This window comes from Gymnoscopelus microlampas (genome assembly GCF_963454915.1).
Source record: "Gymnoscopelus microlampas genome assembly, chromosome: 12".
NCBI classification, from domain to species: domain Eukaryota; kingdom Metazoa; phylum Chordata; class Actinopteri; order Myctophiformes; family Myctophidae; genus Gymnoscopelus; species Gymnoscopelus microlampas.
This window is the reverse complement of record NC_139949.1, coordinates 42154706-42176261: the sequence shown is the minus strand read 5'-3', so window position 1 is coordinate 42176261 and position 21556 is coordinate 42154706. Positions and strand designations below refer to the sequence as shown.

The 21556-nt window shown below is 39.2% G+C and overlaps 1 protein-coding gene across 2 annotated transcripts; it reads right to left on the bottom strand.

Moving 5' to 3' along the window:
* Positions 1 to 1875: 1875 nt before the first annotated feature.
* LOC311056592 (phospholipase A2 inhibitor and Ly6/PLAUR domain-containing protein-like) lies at positions 1876 to 21242 on the bottom strand (the record flags this gene model as incomplete). 2 transcript variants are annotated; one of them, XM_084073337.1, is made up of 6 exons in its annotated part: positions 21170 to 21242; positions 19652 to 19771; positions 18994 to 19128; positions 18546 to 18656; positions 18086 to 18212; positions 1876 to 3606 (listed from the first exon to the last, which is right to left on the bottom strand). In XM_084073337.1, the coding sequence occupies exons 1-6, from the start codon at positions 21213 to 21215 to the stop codon at positions 3519 to 3521; spliced, it is 627 nt and encodes a 208-aa protein (XP_083929463.1). In that variant the 5' UTR covers positions 21216 to 21242. The 2 variants fall into 2 exon arrangements, with proteins under 2 accessions (XP_083929463.1, XP_083929462.1); XM_084073336.1 differs by lacking the exon at positions 1876 to 3606 and having other exon boundaries at positions 17899 to 18212.
* Between the last annotated feature and the right edge of the window lie 314 nt (positions 21243 to 21556).

The following is a 21556-nucleotide window of genomic DNA, read 5'->3' as shown; positions in this document are numbered from 1 at the left end:
CCACGAGAGCACTTCCCCCTCGGGTTGTCTACCCCTGGCTGTGTAGGTGTGACTGGACCACGCAAAGTGTGTCCGCGGGCACAAACTGTGTGTTTTGCCCTTGAATGTGTGGTAGGTTTAAATCTGTCTGTCTCTCTGTTGTGTCTCATTGATCTTAAGCACTATTGAAGGGCTGATACTGCCGCTTGTGTTTCTAAAAATATAATCACTCATAATTTTAAACTTGAACTGTTGTCTTTGACTTATTGTGTCCATCTTATTTGTCCACATCCAGATTTCCCAGACACTAACTGTTGAATGACAAAAAAGGTTTGCTGAATAGAATGGCATATTAGCTGGTGTCATAATTCAGGGCAAAGCTACTATTGATGTAAAAAATAATGGAAAAAATACAAAGAACGGGTGTATTTTTTTGAATAGAAATGTTGATTAATCATTATTTTGGAAAGGTTTTTTGAGTGCATTTCTTGGTTTTGTCCACACATGTGTTCTGTGTATCTGGGAAGCATTTATTGACAGCCTACACAACCCACTGAGGACTCTAAGAGAAATAATCATGTACAAAAATGGCCACAAATAATATTGTTTTGCGATGTTTCCGGCAGAGCCGACCTCTCATTCAGTGAACCTTATGGACCAAATTAAAAGAAAACAAAAAAGTGTAGCATGCCATGTCATGTTTCTTCAGCTTTTGGGCCTTTGGATCCCGACTATAGGGCCTGTGTACTGTATTTACTGTGATGATCCCTCCCTCTTGAAATGTATACTCCTTGGTTTCTGTTTTGTGTAAGCCATAATAGCCATCTAAAACAGTTGTCCTCAAAACCCTGCCTCCAGTTGCTGTCATTAGGCACCAGAGCCAGTGCTCGCTTGCCCAGCTGATAACAAACTAGAAAAAGTGCTCCTCGGAGAGTCGGAGCACAAGTCTCCGCCAGGTCAGGTAGATTATTGTGGCCTCCTGGTGGTGCTATAATAGGTCAATGTGAAAAGGGTGCCATTTCATCTTAGGCCTTGCATGGCAATCGGACACTGTATTCGCGATTTGAGGCATTTCGTTCCAAAAATGTGGTTTGCTAAATTAGACCTGCTGGTGGCGCTATAACAGGCCAATTTGAAAAGGGTGGCATTTCTTCCTCGACCTAGTGGGAATGTGCGTGCAAAATTTCACAGTGACCGGGTCAACGGTGGCGGTTTGTAGCACACACACACAAACGCATGCACACAGTGCACGTTCAGTTGACAGTCAGCTAGACAGGTGTTGTGAAATGGTTTGTGGTTTGTTAGAAAGCGTCTTTCCTAGTTCCCTTGCTTCACCACCGCTGTGCAGTTGTTGCTGACGAGACGTATTTCACATATTGCTGACAGCACTTCATGTACGGTAGCCTACACCCTTCACTTTCTCTGTAAGTCTTGTGAAATAATTTGAGGTTTGTCGGAAAGTGTCTTTCAAAGTTTCCTTTCTTCACCATCGCTGTTCAGATTTAGTTGATGACACAAATTATCTTTCTCATTCAACATGATAAAACAATTATTAATTGCATGTCCTTTCTCTCATGGCGTCTGTTCCCAAATTCATTCTACTGATGTCTTGTTTCATTAGTAGTGGTTTAAAAGTTGTATCTGTAATAGCAGTAAAATACTGTAGCGACCCCGCAAAAGACCCGGACGTATCTTGCTCCTCCAAGCTCATAGCGTGGCACCAAGTGTCGCGCTGGACCGTAAAATATACTTCAGAACATAAGCACAAGCTTCCTGCATTTTATTTTTACATCAACCACAGACAGCAGGGACAGTCAACCACAGTCAGAAAACTTTCCACCTTATCATTTATTTCACAGTTGAGTTTAATACTTGATTTACAGGACTGTTGATTTGTGTTCATAATCCAGAAGTTTTCAAACTTTTTAGTGCCAAGGACCCCCAAATTGATATATATTTGGCTGCAGACCCCACATCTGAGAATGTTTTGTGCCAGGAACCCCCAGAAGGGAAGGAACATTTCTAAATTATTCAAAGTTTTTCAAACACTTCCAAGATTCTTAATAAAAAAAGCAGATGTACAAGCTCGCAGCACTGCATGAAGCGATGTGCTCTGAGATTGTATATCTGCTATTTTTAAATTGGTACGGTAACAAATGTTGTTGGGGACCCCCGGGAACCCCTCCAAGGACCCCTGGGGTACCCTCCTGGACCCCACTTTGAGAACCAGTGCATTAAACAACTTTCCACACAGGACTTTCACACAGGACGTTCCATGCACGACCCACATTCTGTCTGTTAGGCTACGTTCACACTGTCAACACAAATCAGATGCCTTTGTCTAATCTGAATTGCAGCAACAAAACCATAGACTACAGTGTCATGTTGCTGCTTGAGATTTCAGGTCAATAACATTCATTATGTTTGGATGTTTTTTTTCCTACATTTATACAAAACATAATGTATTCCCCTAAATACAAAAAACATACAAAAAAGTAAACTGTTTTTCTTTTTCCTCAAATACAAACAGGACTCAATCAAACTTAACAAATAATAAAGCAACACATCAGAACGGTTACTGAGCAAATGGCAAAAAAAGTTGAATGGAAAAGCATTTTTCAACATTTTTCACAAAACAAAAACAAAAAAACAACTAACATTTTTCAAAAGAATTACAGAAAGTTTCTAAAAATCTAAAGAGATAAAAGAAATTCCATCCATTTAAAAAACACTTTTAAGAAATAGTGAAAATAGCCATGTCACAATCTACCCAGTTCTGTCTGCCCTGCCAGTTTCGTATTTTTGTCTCTAGTTTATATTTTGATATGATACATCTGCCAACCTAGTAGCTTAATGAAGTAGTTATCACTCTCTAAACAAACCTACCCCCATATAAAACTGTACGTGTGTGAATCATTTATATTACTTCTAGACAATACTTTTTGGAAACCAATGGTCTTATAAACAGTTGACCCTACGGTAATGTTACCAGTAGAATCCATTTCTGCTGAGAAAAATGTTGGTATTGTGCATATTTAATGACATAATTTGCTTATTTGAACAATTTGTGGAAATAATTGCATGATGAATACAATTACAGTTAGATATATCAAGAAGTGTAAAACACTTGAGCCATCAAAAAAATACATTTTTAGGGAGGAAGCTCTGGTCCAAATTAAATCTGCCCTCTGCTATGATTGGCTCCTGGGGCAGACGTTGGTGCCTGCATAAACCATTTCTGGTTCATGTAGACAAGACAACTACATTGGTGTTATTTGTATTTTTGCCCTGCTGGGTCATTTTAATTTTATTTCCCTCTTTTCTGACTATATACAATGGTTTTATGATTGAACTTGTTGAATTAATTATTGGTGTGGTTGTTTGGGTGATGTCTCTGCTCTTCCCTGGATGTAAAGAACCTGTGCAGAGATAGAACGGAGCCCTAGAGACTCCTAAAACTAGATGGTATACCGTCTACGTTTTAATGAAACGTGTAATTGTTGGATTAACAGCAGTATTTGTAGGATTAACAGCAGTGATTATAGGACCAACAGCAGCGATGCTAGGATAGTAGTGATTATAGGTGTGAGACTAACAGCAGCGCTTCTAGAACTTTTAGCCCTAGAACTTTTAGCCCTAAACTCAGCATTGTTGCACAAGTCACCTTCACAGCACCATGCTACAGCCTTTTCTCCATCAGCTAGTCCAAGATAACACGAGCCCTTTGAGGCGCAGCCCACCATGGTCACCACATTTCCTTCGCTGTCCGTATCTGTGACAAAACAAAACAAAATAATTTACAACTTAATACTCCACTATTAAAGAAGGTTGAGAACCAGTGACATAAAACGGACACACACACAAACGCACGCACGCACGCACGCACGCACGCACGCACGCACGCACGCACGCACGCACGCACGCACGCACGCACGCACACACACACACACACACACACACACACACACACACACACACACACACACACACACACACACACACACATTACTATCTCTACTTAATGTAATGCCCCATGTCTATAAAAATCATTGAACATACTTCTGAACTGAGGAATATTAAATATATGGGTAAATCATATCATATAAATTCATAAGCGTATTTATTACCTATCAATGAGTGGCAGTGATCCTGATCTCCAGTACATGATAGAATGTGGGAGCAGTCGTCATCTTGGCAAGTGTAGCACTTCAAACCGTTGGGAGCAGCGTTGACAGGAGCTGTAAGGGTTAAATGCATAAAATGTCATATTGATGATGTGTTCAACCTTTAACCTCATGTACAATAAAACAAGTGTTTATCATTCATATGTACAGTGTTATAGTATTTATCATTCATATGTACAGTGTTATAATGTTTATCATTCATATGTACAGTGTTATAGTATTTATCATTCATATGTACAGTGTTATAGTATTTATCATTCATATGTACAGTGTTATAGTATTTATCATTCATATGTACAGTGTTATAGTATTTATCATTCATATGTACAGTGTTATAGTATTTATCATTCATATGTACAGTGTTATAGTATTTATCATTCATATGTACAGTGTTATAGTATTTATCATTCATATGTACAGTGTTATAGTGTTTATCATTCATATGTACAGTGTTATAGTGTTTATCATTCATATGTACAGTGTTATAGTATTTATCATTCATATGTACAGTGTTATAATGTTTATCATTCATATGTACAGGTCATAGAGTTTATCAAACATAGATTAAAACAGATGGTTATAATGTAGTTCCTTACGTGCCATTGTGTTGCAGAGGTCAGTGTAACAACACTGGGTGGTTACAATGACATTTTTAAAATGCAGTGAGTTAGGAACACACTCTCCATTGCAACTCTTCTGGGTAACCTCAATGTACTTAGTTGGACCTAAAAAACAAACAAGAAATTATATCTCTGCCAAATAACTTAATGGGGCGGCAGTGGCTCAGGAGGCAGAGCGGCCATTTGGAAACCGGAAGGATCCTAGTTAGTGTTGAAGTGTCCTTGAGCAAGACACTGAACCCCTAATTCCTACTGATGAGCAGGTTGGTGCCTTGCATGGTTTCCTCCGCCATCGGTGTATGAATGTGTGTGAATGGGTGAATGTAACGCACACTCATTGTAAAGCGCCTTGGATAAAGACGCTATATAAATGTACCATTTGGTACCGCTTGGTGAACCGGATGGTTCCCAGTTCGATCCCGGGCTCCCCCAGAGTTAGTGTCGAAGTGTCTCCTGATGAGCAGATGCCATCGGTGAGTGAATGTGTGTGAATGTAATCATTGTAGAGCGCCTGGTGCTATATAAATGCACCATTTACCATTTTAATCATACTAGAAAGATACTGTAATGTATGACAGAGTTTTACCTCACAAAAATGAAATGCAGAGGTTATACTTCTGCTACATACCTAGATATCTTCTGTATGTTGTTGCAGCACATTTACCAGAACTATTAGGACAGTACTGTCTTTCTTCAATACATTTTCCTCCTGTATCTCCTGGGTCACACACGTAACATCTCAAAGCATATCCTGAGACAACAGATAGAAGACATAGTCAGGTTACAACAAAAAATAAATGTAAACATTAAACACATTCCATCATGCATGTGTATTAGGAGCAGTGTGTTAGTTTAACCTTTCATCATTTTGCCACTGTTTGATTTATCCTCCTGAGGATAGTGTTGAAAAGTGTGGAAATGGAAGTAAAACGTCCTTCAATCTCTTCTGAGGAGTAATATGTTTATCATTTTGTTTCTTTATTACTGCAAATTATTGCGTTATTATTTGAAGTTTATGACTCCCTAATCTGATAGATCATTGTTTTGGGAGCATTTGGTTATTAACAGGTCATTACATGATGTGGGTTAGGGTGGCTGAGCAAAATTCCCTTTATATGTCATTATCCAAATAAAGTAGACATGTGGAGTAGTGCAGTGGTTCTCAAACATTTTCATGTCAAGGACCCCCAAAGGAATATGTATTTGACCGCGGACCCCCCATCTGAAAATATTTTGTGCCAGCACCCTCAATTCCCCATGCAAGATTTGTATTGTTAAATTGTTTCACAGATATCGTAAATTCAATATCAAGATTTGTATTTTCATACAAGCTTAGATCTGGTTAAACTGAATTTGATGCAATAATTATTTTCATCGACTAAAATTACGACGAAACATCTTCGTCGACTACCTTTTTTTTGACTGATGAAAACTAAATAAAAACTAAATAAAAACTAGGCTATGATGACAACATTATGACTAAATATATTGACAATTTCAACAAATAACAACAAGACTAAAGTGTTAGGAAGGGACTAGTGGAGAAGAGATCCAGTAGAAATAAGAATGGTCATTTTATGTTTGGTTGTGTGCGGATGTCTTGCTCCGAAAAGAGCAGATCTACAAGCTTTTTTTGGCCTGTAATAATTCAATTTGCACGGGATTAAAAAACAGACGTCCTCCCGTAATTGTTACAAATCACTTGAGGTCCCTAAATAATATTAACCCTGTGCGAATAGGGCTTTAAACTAAATGTGCTGATTTGCTGCCAAATGAACACTGCCACCTACAGTACCATAGGCCTACTCAGTAGGTTTGGCATTATGTCTGTCTAGCAGCTTCAACAACTACTGAGCAGTTGGTCCTCACTCATATCAAAGACAGACAGCAGACACCTTTCTGTTAAATGTGACTAGTTTAAAGTTAGTGTCCCAAGATTTGGGTGGAATAAATTCATAACAAATACATACAGAAACAAATTAAATAATAAAAAATAAAACATTAAACCCAGATAGAATCAAACAGGACGTACCTGTTGGTAACAGCATAAGCCCAAGGCCGAGTGTGATCAGATGCATTGTGTTGAACAGAGAGGTTGAAATGAAACATTGAACACGGTTACAGCTTTTAATAAGACTGTGAAGGGGGCGTGGTCTCTGGATGAATGACTGAACATGTCACTTCTCCTAAACCATGTGATTTAAAGTATTGGAATGACTCTTGTTTCAAAATCATGCTCCCATTACACAATACATGCGCAAATATATTAGTTTTCAGTTGGAGTCTCAAACGACTTGACTGTGTGTACATGTTGTCTTTATAGCTTAGCCTATGTCTTTAACCCATGAAAACCGGGAAAGCATCATCTGTGTCATTTTCAGCGCGTCACTTTGTGCTGCGAGCTTGTAAATCTGCTATTTTTTAACACTTTTGAAAGATCTTGAAAGTGTAAGAACTATATGATTATTTGGAAGGCATTTGTAGAATGGGCCTCAGGCCTTAAAGGGTTAAACGTCTTGCACTCTTTGCAAAGCAGCTCAAATAAGGACCGCAGGTGTTATTTGCTAGTTTCCAACTGACGTGGTTGCCACCTTCACACCCAGAAGCCACGTCGTGTTTCCAAATGTTTTTGCACCCACATGTGTGTTGTTGTGGTTTGAGACATTTCTATCTTGTGTGCAGTGAGAAAAGTCAAAATGTAATTGCACTTAGGCTACACGAGCCATGAGCTGGTCTTAAAACCAGCACAGTAAATATAGCGCAGATATTTCCTTAATATTTAGAGAGTTTGGTTTAAGATATTTATATATATTATATACTATATAACCCTTCCATTGTGTTAGGGAAATATTTGACCCATTTTCAAGTTTAAATAGGTAAAAAGTACCCTTTACATTTCTTTATTGGAACAAAGCTTCATGATATCCTCAGAGACAGCTATTTTAACGCAACAAAATAAATTACCACCATTTGTGTTCATTCTGATGGTCTTAAAAAAAAAGTGACACTTGTGGTGTTAAATTTGACCCGGCAGAGAAGTGTGGCCCAATTCCCCCCAAATTGTCAATATTCAATGTTTACATGTTTGAAAGTGAGAGAGACTTGTCCTCAATTAGCATTTACTATGAGGAGTAAAATAAAGTTTGAGTTTATGAAAAATAAATGACTTTTTACCTTCTATGGTATACTATGGTATGTACCTTCTAGCGGGTCAATTTTGACCCGGTAACACCACAGGTGTCACTATTTGTAATAATATTAACATTTTACTTAATTTTTATTTAACATTTTACTTTTTTTTGGGAAGTGTGTTCTAATTATTATTCTTAATTATTCTATTATAGCTACTGTAGATAACATCATTATCCATTGTCTTCATTATAGGAAATGTAATGAGTGAATTTTAAGCTTTTTACAATTGAAAACGACATATATTGAAAGATATATTTCAAGGCCACGAAGGCCATGGCCCCTCAGTTTGGCCTTGTGCCCCTCAAAAAAATAGCATGCCCTGAGGCCACAGTGGCCTTAATGCCCCACCCACACTGCCCCAGCTGACTGTACCACTTTCTCCTATCTATATATACAATTTGAATCCTGCGCCATGTCGGTTGTCCGTATGCGACGCCAGTGTGACGGTGTGACGTAATCTGACATCACGATGACAACGCCAGTGTGACGTAATCTCACGACAGCATGACATCACATGACATCACATCCTACCTATAAATTCTAGGATGCCGTCAGATCGCACCAGTTCGACGGCTTCCATAGTGATAAATAGTAATAATCTATACAAGGAACTCTCTCCACCACAAGAACTCTTCACCAAAGCCACAACGGCTGGAGATACAACGCCAGACATGGCGCACTGCAAAGTGAACGACGCGTCACGCTAGACGTTCGGGCCGCATAGCGGCCCGAACTTCTAGTTCTTATACATATACCAAATCACATCACATGCAAATGCTAGTCGGGTGGTCTAGTATACATGATTACTGACAATAAGGTTTTACTCTAACAGTGAATAAAGAAATTATTCCACATGAGTTATCTCCACAAAAACTGTCACTAAGCACTGTCAAGTTCATAATGTGCTACTATATAGCCTACCATCTATAATTGTCTTACTTTTATCCTTTTATCCTGCTGTAAAAAAATATTTCTATACCTTTTTGTCTCTGTACTATAAGTTACACTGTCAGTACAGCACAGTGCAGTGCAGTTACAATAAAAATGTCCAATAAGTAAAAAGCGACAGGTGCACACCGCAACACTGTTTCCAAATTGTATTATACATTTGTAGCGTTCTGTGATGGGCTTGGTTTTGGTGCACAAAAACAACATCCCTAGTAAATCACACAGCATTGGGGGATATGGCCATGATTTGAAAACAGAGCACAGAGGCTATATACTGTAGGACAGTATTTCAAACACTAGGAGCTACTCCATCCAGACAGAGGACTTGGCAAAGGTATTAAATCATGCTGTTGTAGGTGCAGAACAAGCGCTCTGGATGGATATCCTCCAGACGGGGAAGTATACACACATAGTACTACAGTACAGTGCATAGCCAGGCAACCTCCTTTCTTCAAAGAAGGCCAATAATGACAACACAATCCAAAGAAGGATGACGTTGTCTGCACAGTCTGACCTGTGGCCAGTGCTGTGACTGTCAACGGAGGACTTTGCATCTGGATGCATTATCAAAGCAAAAATATAAATATAAAACAACAACAAAAACTCCTGTAAATCCTATCAACATTTTCTGACAACTAATTCTTAAACTTATCCCTTTGACTTACAAAGCTTGTTGATTAGTCTAGTAATATTCTGTAAGCTTAGCCTAGGGTTTCATCTTAAAGGGATATTTCACTTTCAAAAAAACTTTGGGTCATTTGATTGTGTACTCAGGCTTTGGTGAGCCCCCAAGACAGTTTTTAAGTTGCTTGATTCAGTATTTAGATATTTTATATTCCTTTTATCAGACACGCCCCCTTCCTATACAAACCCATTATAACTTCAAACTCCATTTTTAACATGTTAGATTCATCAAAAACAACGTCCTTGGTTCTGCTGACTCACCCTGCCCTCCTAATACGCGAACGGGCCGTGTTTTTTCGATAACTTTTTTAATTTTTTTTTTTGAGGAAAATGAAAAAATAAATACAATTAAAATAAATGAAAAGTAATCGAAAAAACACGGCCCCCTCGCGTATTAGGAGGGCAGGGTGAGTCACCGGAACCAAGGACGGGTGTTGTTGATGAATCTAACATGTTAAAAATGGAGTTTGAAGTTATAATGGGTTTGTATAGGAAGGTGGTGTGTCTGATAAAATGAATATCAAATATCTAAATACTGAATCAAGCAACTTAAAAACGGTCTGGGGGGTTCACAAAAGCCTGTGTAGACTATAAAATGACCCAAAGTTTTTTTTAAAGCGAAATATCCCTTTAAATTACAATTTTAAGGCTATTGATTATAATTTGCGTTGCAGAAAGGGCAAGGCGGTCAGTTGTTGCGGTCTTTGCGGTTGTTAGCATATGGTACAATGTTACCTTGTCTTGTGAAACGGTTGATAATTTGCCAATGTCTGGGTGAAGAGAAGGAATGCGATGAAAAGCAACAGAAGCATCAAACTGAAAACATTTCTAACAGCAGTCAGCAGGGTTTGGGGGGAGGGGCACCTTTTGACTGGCATCAGAGAGACCAGACATTGGCAGCACTACTGTGTCTCCGTTCTAGAGACAGTTTGACACAGGAAACACACTCACACAAGCAATGTGCGGGTAAATGTGCACGTACACACACACACACACACACACACACACACACACACACACACACACACACACACACACACACACACACACGCAGGCACGCAAGCACATACACTCACTCACCAACAAAAGTTTTGAGATATCAGTTTAGGGTTGCATGAGATTAAAGATCATGTTAAATGAGGAAACCAGATACTCAGAACAGGACAGTAGATGGCACTGGTTCAGCTGCTTTTTGTAACACATCATCATGGTCTGCAGAAACAGACTGCTCACGGATGAGTCCCTTCTAGGCACTAAAATACTGCTTTCAGTAAGGTTTCATTGTGCGCAGTCGTTGCAGTCATTGCCTGTGACATTGCAGTAAATATCGCAGTCCAAGCAGCAAAACGTTTCATGAATCTGACTCGACTTCACTTAGGAATTAACTTAGGAAGAAATGTAAGGGGAAACATTAGGAACTTATTGCTGCATGACGCCCAATAATCTTATGTCCTGTAGCATTTGATGTGCAATTAAATGTTGTAGTGTGTGCATGAAGATTATCCTTACAGTATGTGTATGATGCAACCTGATTTGAAAATCTGTTGAGTTTTATTACAGTATCTTAAAATGACTGGGTTGTGTAGAGTCTAGAGAACCCAATTGTTTTAAGATTTTACTATTTTCTAGAGTATATCACTGATTACATGTTTGGAGGAGTTAAATTCACTGCATTTGTTATTGTTATATTGTGTTGTTTCATCGTAGTCTTATAGACAACTATGACTTCTTTAAGGGTTAAATATAAATGCAGCTGCAACAATGTTTCCTGCTCCTCACTCTCGTGGTCAGATATTCAGAGCGTTGAGCCTCTTGTTGGTTTCACACCTTGCTCCTCCCTGCCAGTAAGAACACTGCGAAGCTACAGAGAAAAACCACGTGTGAAAACATGCTAAAAGTACACATATACCAACCATGCGTTCACCAAGGAGTGAAGTCAAGAACTAAACTGCATTATTATGAGTTAAAGTAGACCATTTGAACTGCTATGCATGCATGCGTGCGTGCGTTTGAGAATTAAAAAGTTAATTATTTTATCTTCATTCAAAATACTGTCATATTCAACCACATGAACCCTACCCTATTCTGGAGCAAACATTTGCCAAAAATAGCCGATCTAACTCGCAACAACATCGGCTATTTTCGGCAAAGACCTTTGGTGTAGAGGGGGAAATGGAGCGGACCTAGGGGGACTCCGGCCAACTAAGTATACTACTGGGATTAAGTGGTTAATTATGTACAGTAGGTCCTGGTTTCAGAAGGTTTATTCCAATGCAAAGCCCACACATTAATAGGAAAAAAGCAGATTTATGAAGAAGAATGTTCTGTTATAAATAAACTATTTATTGGTGGAAACCTCATATGTTATCTGCTACTTTTGATACTTTTGTGTGACGCTGTAGAATGATAAGTAGGATGATAATTTACCAACAAACACAAAAAGTTAGAATATGGAGGTTTCTGCGAACAGCAACAATGTACATGTACATGTATACTGAACTGGCAGCTGCTGTTCATTGCAGCGATGTGCCAACGCAGTTGTCTTACAGACAGGGGCAAGCCGTGCCCCCTAAGGCTGGTATGCTCCATGTTGTACTGTAGGTCTATTGAAGCAGGAGGCCTCTCCACAATTAAAATAATCACAACTCGCTGAATTCTCAAACGATTTTGAAATACATTTAGATTGGTTTGTTGCAACTGTCAGATAGGTAGATATGTTAGGAGTAGACTTGGTTAAATAAAAAAAGGTGAACGACTACATTAGAAAGTTAGGGGATAAAGCAAGAGAAGCGAGGTTGAAATGGTTTGCGGAGGAGAGATGAGGGGTACATTGGGAGAGGGATGCTGAAGATGGAGCTGCCAGGCAAGAGGAGAAGACGAAGGCATAAGAGGAGGTTTATAGATGCGGTGAGAGAGGACTTAGGCAATCACCTGTGGCAGCAATTTGACAACTGTGGAATTTGTGCAGTAATGTGGAAAGAGACACGGCACTTCTGTTTCAGAGGAGAGAAGGTGCTGTTGTATGCGTGCATGTGTGCGTGCGTGCGTGAGAGAGACACAAATGTCGTCGGCTCCAACAAGGCAACATGACAAATAACACTGATTCGATCAATGAGTTGTGTGTCACTGTCATTTTAAACTGATTGAATCATCATGTATCAGTATCACAGAAAACATTTTTGTGTGTGTGTGTGTGTGTGTGTTGTTTTGAACCATCTTGTTGTAGTACAGATACGCCAAATCAATACATTCTAAAATATCCTGATGATAAAGTTCTAATATCTCTGTTTATCAACTCAGACAGCCCTGGACTGCACCAACATGGCGTCAACACGGTGTTTGAGTTGAGTGATAATAATGTGCTTGTGAAGTTGTGATAAGAGAATGACTGAAGAGATTGTACTCGGTTCATCATCAGACTCTTGTAGCTCTCCTCTTGTTCATGGGTTCGTATTTGTAATCATTGAGGGTTCGAGGCCTGTAAGTCTCGAAACCTCTTTGAAACATTTTTTTCTGTCACGGCCTAACCGTGTGGTCACGTTTTAAGAAACTCGGCAATATGGTAGAGGGCTATGCGAAACTCAAAACCATCGGCCAAAGGGTGGCGCTGTAGCAATCAATTGAAAAATGCCAACTTTGAACAGGTACAACTCATGCCCTGTTTGACCTACAAACATGCAACTTCGATACACACGCGTCTCCTCATGCCTAACAACTTTCACACTCTGACTTTTGACCTCTGACCTTTAGATCTCCCACCATTTTGAATTATATGAAAAGCAGTTAAAATCAAACTCCTCCTGGGATTTTTGAGCAATCTGCAAGAAACTTTCTGCACGTGAACTTTGGACCTATACCGACAGATTGATGCACGTGGGTTTTTTCTAAGTGAAAACGTTAAACTTTTATGAGCCAATGAATATTGCAGTTTTATGACAATTATTCATCTGCCCCTAACACATACATGCAGACTCGCATTTGTTTGAAACTTTGCAGTAATGTAGAGGATCATTCCAAATATCGCTGAAACCAATCTTACTCCAATTGGCCAAAGGGGGGCGCTATAGCAATTCTTTGAGAATGCAAACTTTAAACAGGCATAAGTCATGCCTCGTCTGGCCGAAAGTCGTGAAACTTGCTTACACTTGTGCCTTGACTCATGAAGAAAACATCTATCACTTTGACCTGTACGCTCCGCCCTTAGATTGTCCGCCATATTGAGCAGTTATTTTCTTCTTCTTCTGCCACTTTTCGCAGTTCTGGCTTAACCGTGCATACGCTTTTTACGAAACTCGGCCATATGGTAGATGGTCATGAAAAACTATCAATAAATGAATCTCACACTCATTCGTCAAAGGGTGGTGCTATAGCACTCAATTGAAAGTGCCAACTTTGAACAGGTACAACTCATGCCCTGTTTGACCTACAGCCATGAAACTTCAATACACATATGCGTCTCCTCATGCTGAACAGCTTTCACACTCTGACTTTTGATCTCTGACCTTTAGATCTCCCACCATTTTGAATTGTATGGAAAACATTGATTGGCTCATAAAAGCTTCATTTTTTCACATTTTTCACACTGCCCACGGCCCATCCTCCTCCCACTAATCAGTGGGCTGATTACCAGCAGTATTTAAGCAGCAGACTCTCTGCCCTCCTCAGTGTCTATTTTCTTTGTGTGCGGGTCCTCAGACCGGTTTCTTCAGCTGGCCCGTTGGGCTTCAGTTGTCACGCTTGTCCACGCCGTGTGCGTGTCCTCACTGTGTTTCCTTGGCCAAAGCTGGCCCGTTGGGCTTCAGTTTGTTTGCTCACTATGCATCGGCGCAGTCCCTGTGTGTAACTGTCCGTCTCTCCACGAGAGCACTTCCCCCTCGAGTTGTCTACCCCTGGCTGTGTAGGTGTGACTGGACCACACAAACTGTGCGTTTTGCCCTTGAATGTGTGGTAGGTTTAAATCTGTCTGTCTCTCTGTTGTGTCTCATTGATCTTAAGCACTATTGAAGGGCTGATACTGCCGCTTGTGTTTCTAAAAATATAATCACTCATTATTTTAAACTTGAACTGTTGTCTTTGACTTATTGTGTCTATCTTATTTGTCCCCATCCAGATTTCCCAGACACTAACTGTTGAATGACAAAAAAGGTTTGCTGAATAGAATGGCATATTAGCTGGTGTCATAATTCAGGGCAAAGCTACTATTGATGTAAAAAATAATGGAAAAAATACAAAGAACGGGTGTATTTTTTTGAATAGAAATGTTGATTAATCATTATTTTGGAAAGGTTTTTTGAGTGCATTTCTTGGTTTTGTCCACTCATGTGTTCTGTGTATCTGGGAAGCATTTATTGACAGCCTACACAACCCACTGAGGACTCTAAGAGAAATAATCATGTACAAAAATGGCCACAAATAATATTGTTTTGCGATGTTTCCGGCAGAGCAGACCTCTCATTCAGTGAACCTTATGGACCAAATTAAAAGAAAACAAAAAGTATAGCATGCCATGTCATGTTTCTTCAGCTTTTGGGCCTTTGGATCCTGACTATAGGGCCTGTGTACTGTATTTACTGTGATGATCCCTCCCTCTTGAAATGTATACTCCTTGGTTTCTGTTTTGTGTAAGCCATAATAGCCATCTAAAACAGTTGTCCTCAAAACCCTGCCTCCAGTTGCTGTCATTAGGCACCAGAGCCAGTGCTCGCTTGCCCAGCTGATAACAAACTAGAAAAAGTGCTCCTCGGAGAGTCGGAGCACAAGTCTCCGCCAGGTCAGGTAGATTATTGTGGCCTCCTGGTGGTGCTATAATAGGTCAATGTGAAAAGGGTGCCATTTCATCTTAGGCCTTGCATGGCAATCGGACACTGTATTCGCGATTTGAGGCATTTCGTTCCAAAAATGTGTTTTGCTAAATTAGACCTGCTGGTGGCGCTATAACAGGCCAATTTGTTGGCATTTCTTCCTCGACCTAGTGGGAATGTGCGTGCAAAATTTCACAGTGACCGGGTCAACGGTGGCGGTTTGTAGCACACACACACACACACACACACAAACGCATGCACACAGTGCACGTTCAGTTGACAGTCAGCTAGACAGGTGTTGTGAAATGGTTTGTGGTTTGTTAGAAAGCGTCTTTCCTAGTTCCCTTGCTTCACCACCGCTGTGCAGTTGTTGCTGACGAGACGTATTTCACATATTGCTGACAGCACTTCATGTACAGTAGCCTACACCCTTCACTTTCTCTGTAAGTCTTGTGAAATAATTTGAGGTTTGTCGGAAAGTGTCTTTCAAAGTTTCCTTTCTTCACCATCGCTGTTCAGATTTAGTTGATGACACAAATTATCTTTCTCATTCAACATGACAAAACAATTATTAATTGCATGTCCTTTCTCTCATGGCGTCTGTTCCCAAATTCATTCTACTGATGTCTTGTTTCATTAGTAGTGGTTTAAAAGTTGTATCTGTAATAGCAGTAAAATACTGTAGCGACCCCGCAAAAGACCCGGACGTATCTTGCTCCTCCAAGCTCATAGCGTGGCACCAAGTGTCGCGCTGGACCGTAAAATATACTTCAGAACATAAGCACAAGCTTCCTGCATTTTATTTTTACATCAACCACAGACAGCAGGGACAGTCAACCACAGTCAGAAAACTTTCCACCTTATCATTTATTTCACAGTTGAGTTTAATACTTAATTTACAGGACTGTTGATTTGTGTTCATAATCCAGAAGTTTTCAAACTTTTTAGTGCCAAGGACCCCCAAATTGATATATATTTGGCTGCAGACCCCACATCTGAGAATGTTTTGTGCCAGGAACCCCCAGAAGGGAAGGAACATTTCTAAATTATTCAAAGTTTTTCAAACACTTCCAAGATTCTTAATAAAAAAAGCAGATGTACAAGCTCGCAGCACTGCATGAAGCGATGTGCTCTGAGATTGTATATCTGCTATTTTTAAATTGGTACGGTAACAAATGTTGTTGGGGACCCCCGGGAACCCCTCCAAGGACCCCTGGGGTACCCTCCTGGACCCCACTTTGAGAACCAGTGCATTAAACAACTTTCCACACAGGACTTTCACACAGGACGTTCCATGCACGACCCACATTCTGTCTGTTAGGCTACGTTCACACTGTCAACACAAATCAGATGCCTTTGTCTAATCTGAATTGCAGCAACAAAACCATAGACTACAGTGTCATGTTGCTGCTTGAGATTTCAGGTCAATAACATTCATTATGTTTGGATGTTTTTTTTCCTACATTTATACAAAACATAATGTATTCCCCTAAATACAAAAAACATACAAAAAAGTAAACTGTTTTTCTTTTTCCTCAAATACAAACAGGACTCAATCAAACTTAACAAATAATAAAGCAACACATCAGAACGGTTACTGAGCAAATGGCAAAAAAAGTTGAATGGAAAAGCATTTTTCAACATTTTTCACAAAACAAAAACAAAAAAACAACTAACATTTTTCAAAAGAATTACAGAAAGTTTCTAAAAATCTAAAGAGATAAAAGAAATTCCATCCATTTAAAAAACACTTTTAAGAAATAGTGAAAATAGCCATGTCACAATCTACCCAGTTCTGTCTGCCCTGCCAGTTTCGTATTTTTGTCTCTAGTTTATATTTTGATATGATACATCTGCCAACCTAGTAGCTTAATGAAGTAGTTATCACTCTCTAAACAAACCTACCCCCATATAAAACTGTACGTGTGTGAATCATTTATATTACTTCTAGACAATACTTTTTGGAAACCAATGGTCTTATAAACAGTTGACCCTACGGTAATGTTACCAGTAGAATCCATTTCTGCTGAGAAAAATGTTGGTATTGTGCATATTTAATGACATAATTTGCTTATTTGAACAATTTGTGGAAATAATTGCATGATGAATACAATTACAGTTAGATATATCAAGAAGTGTAAAACACTTGAGCCATTAAAAAAATACATTTTTAGGGAGGAAGCTCTGGTCCATATTAAATCTGCCCTCTGCTATGATTGGCTCCTGGGGCAGACGTTGGTGCCTGCATAAACCATTTCTGGTTCATGTAGACAAGACAACTACATTGATGTTATTTGTATTTTTTGCCCTGCTGGGTCATTTTAATTTGAATTCCCTCTTTTCTATATACAATGGTTTTATGATTGAACTTGTTGAATTAATTATTGGTGTGGTTGTTTGGGTGATGTCTCTGCTCTTCCCTGGATGTAAAGAACCTGTGCAGAGATAGAACGGAGCCCTAGAGACTCCTAAAACTAGATGGTATACCGTCTACGTTTTAATGAAACGTAGTGTACCAGTGGTTTCACAGTTGCCTGAAGCACTTGTTGGATTAACAGCAGTACTTGTTGGATTAACAGCAGTGATTATAGGATTCAGGACGAACAGCAGTGATGCTAGGATAGTAGTGATTATAGGAGTAAAACTAGCAGCGCTTCGAGAACTTTTAGCCCTAAACTCAGCATCGTTGCACAAGTCACCTTCACAGCACTCTTCAGCCTTTTCTCCATCAGCTAGTCCATGATCACACAGGCCCTTTGAGGTGCAGCCCACCATGGTCTCCACATTTCCTTCGCTGTCCGTATCTGTGACAAAACAAAACAAAAACATCTACAACTTAATACTCCACAATTAAAGAAGGTTGAGAACCAGTGACACGCACGCACGCACGCACGCACGCACGCACGCGCGCGCACACACACACACACACACACACACACACACACACACACACACACACACACACACACACACACACACACACACACACACACACACACACACACACACACACACTTACTATCTCTACTTAATGTAATGCCCCACGTCTATAAAAATCATTGAACATACTTCTGAACTGAGGAATATGAAATATATGGGTAAATCATATCATATAAATTCATAAGCGTATTTATTACCTATTGCTGAGAAGCAGTGATCCTGATCTCCAGTACATGATAGAATGTGGGAGCAGTCGTCATCTTGGCAAGTGTAGCACTTCAAACCGTTGGGAGTAGCGTTGACAGGAGCTGTAAGGGTTAAATGTATAAAATGTCATATTGATGATGTGTTCAACCTTTAACCTCATGTACAATAAAACAAGTGTTTATCATTCATATGTACAGTGTTATAGTATTTATCATTCATATGTACAGTGTTATAATGTTTATCATTCATATGTACAGTGTTATAGTATTTATCATTCATATGTACAGTGTTATAGTGTTTATCATTCATATGTACAGTGTTATAGTATTTATCATTCATATGTACAGTGTTATAATGTTTATCATTCATATGTACATGTCATAGAGTTTATCAAACATAGATTAAAACACAACAGATGGTTATAATGTAGTTACTTACGTGCCATTGTGTTGCAGAGGTCAGTGTAACAACACTGGATGGTTACAATGACATTTTTAACATGCACTGAGCCAGTAACACACTCATCATCTGCTTCGCAACTCTTCACAGTAACATCTATGTACTTAGTTGGACCTAGAAAACAAACAAGATATTATATCTCTGCCAAATAACTATCTTAATGGGGCGGCAGTGGCTCGGAGGCAGAGCGGCCATTTTGCAACCGGAAGGATCCTAGTTAGTGTTGAAGTGTCCTTGAGCAAGACACTGAACCCCTAATTGCTACTGATGAGCAGGTTGGTGCCTTGCATGGTTTCCTCCGCCATCGGTGTATGAATGTGTGTGAATGGGTGAATGTAACGCACACTCATTGTAAAGCGCCTTGGATAAAGACGCTATATAAATGTACCATTTGGTACCGCTTGGTGAACCGGATGGTTCCCAGTTCGATCCCGGGCTCCCCCAGAGTTAGTGTCGAAGTGTCTCCTGATGAGCAGATGCCATCGGTGTGTGAATGTGTGTGAATGTAATCATTGTAGAGCGCCTGGCGCTATATAAATGCACCAGTTACCATTTTAATCATACTAGAAAGATACTGTAATGTATGACAGAGTTTTACCTCACAAAAATGAAATGCAGAAGTACTTCTGCTACATACCTAGATAGTTTCTGCCTGTTATTGCAGCACATTTATCAGAACTATTAGGACAGTTCTGTCTTTCTTCAGTACATTCTCCTGTATCTCCCGGGTCACACACGTAACATCTCAAAGCATATCCTGAGACAACAGATAGAAGACATAGTCAGGTTACAATATAAAACAAATGTAAACATTAAACACATTCCATCATGCATGTGTATTAGGAGCAGTGTGTTAGTTTAACCTTTCATCATTTTGCCACTGTTTGATTTATCCTCCTGAGGATAGTGTTGAAAAGTGTGGAAATGGAAGTAATACGTCCTTCAATCTCTTCTGAGGAGTAATATGTTTATCATTTTGTTTCTTTATTACTGCAAATTATTGCGTTATTATTTGAAGTTTATGACTCCCTAATCTGATAGATCATTGTTTTGGGAGCATTTGGTTATTAACAGGTCATTACATGATGTGGTCCAGCTTCCTCTTACAGTTGGAAGGCTTGAAGTTTGAAAGCGTCTCTTCAGAACTAGAAGTAACTGTCAGGTTCATAAATATAGTGAAAGTTAAGTATTTTCTTCTAAATGTGGCTGAGCAAAATTCCCTTTAAATGTCATTATCCAAATAAAGTAGACATGTGGAGTAGTGCAGTGGTTCTCAAACATTTTCATGTCAAGGACCCCCAAAGGAATATGTATTTGACCGCGGACCCCCCATCTGAAAATATTTTTTGCCAGCACCCTCAATTCCCCATGCAAGATTTGTATTGTTAAATTGTTTCGCAGATATCGTAAATTCAATATCAAGATTTGTATTTTCATACAAGCTTAGATCTGGTTAAACTGAATTTGATGCAATAATTATTTTCATCGACTAAAATTACGACGAAACATGTTCGTCGACTACCTTTTTTTTGACTGATGAAAACTAAATAAAAACTAAATGAAAACTAGGCTATGATGACAACATTATGACTAAATAAATTGACAATTTCGTCAACAAATAACAACAAGACTAAAGTGTTAGGAAGGGACTAGTGGAGAAGAGATCCAGTAGAAATACTGTAAGAATGGTCATTTTATGTTTGGTTGTGTGCGGATGTCTTGCTCCGAAAAGAGCAGATCTACAAGCTTTTTTTGGCCTGTAATAATTCAATTTGCACGGCATTAAAAAACAGACGTCCTCCCGTAATTATTACAAATCACTTGAGGTCCCTAAATAATATTAACCCTGTGCGAATGGGGCTTTAAACTAAATTTGCTGATTTGCTGCCAAATGAACACTGCCACCTACAGTACCAATAGTAGGCCTACTCAGTAGGTTTGGCATTATGTCTGTCTAGCAGCTTCAACAACTACTGAGCAGTTGGTCCTCACTCATATCAAAGACAGACAGCAGACACCTTTCTGTTAAATGTGACTAGTTTAAAGTTAGTGTCCCAAGATTGGGGTGGAATAAATTCATAACAAATACATACAGAAACAAATTAAATAATAAAAAATAAAACATTAAACCCAGATAGAATCAAACAGGACGTACCTGTTGGTAACAGCATAAGCCCAAGGCCGAGTGTGATCAGATGCATTGTGTTGAACAGAGAGGTTGAAATGAAACATTGAACACGGTTACAGCTTTTAATAAGACTGTGAAGGGGGCGTGGTCTCTGGATGAATGACTGAACATGTCACTTCACCTAAACCATGTGATTTATAGTATTGGAATGACGTTTGTTTCAAAATCATGCTCCCATTACACAATACATGCGCAAATGTATTAGTTTTCAGTTGGAGTCTCAAACTACTTGACTGTGTGTACATGTTGTCTTTATAGCTTATGTCTTTAACCCATGAAAACCGGGAAAGCATCATCTGTGTCATTTTCAATTTTTGCGCTGGTTTTAAAAAAAAATTGTAGATGTACAAGCTC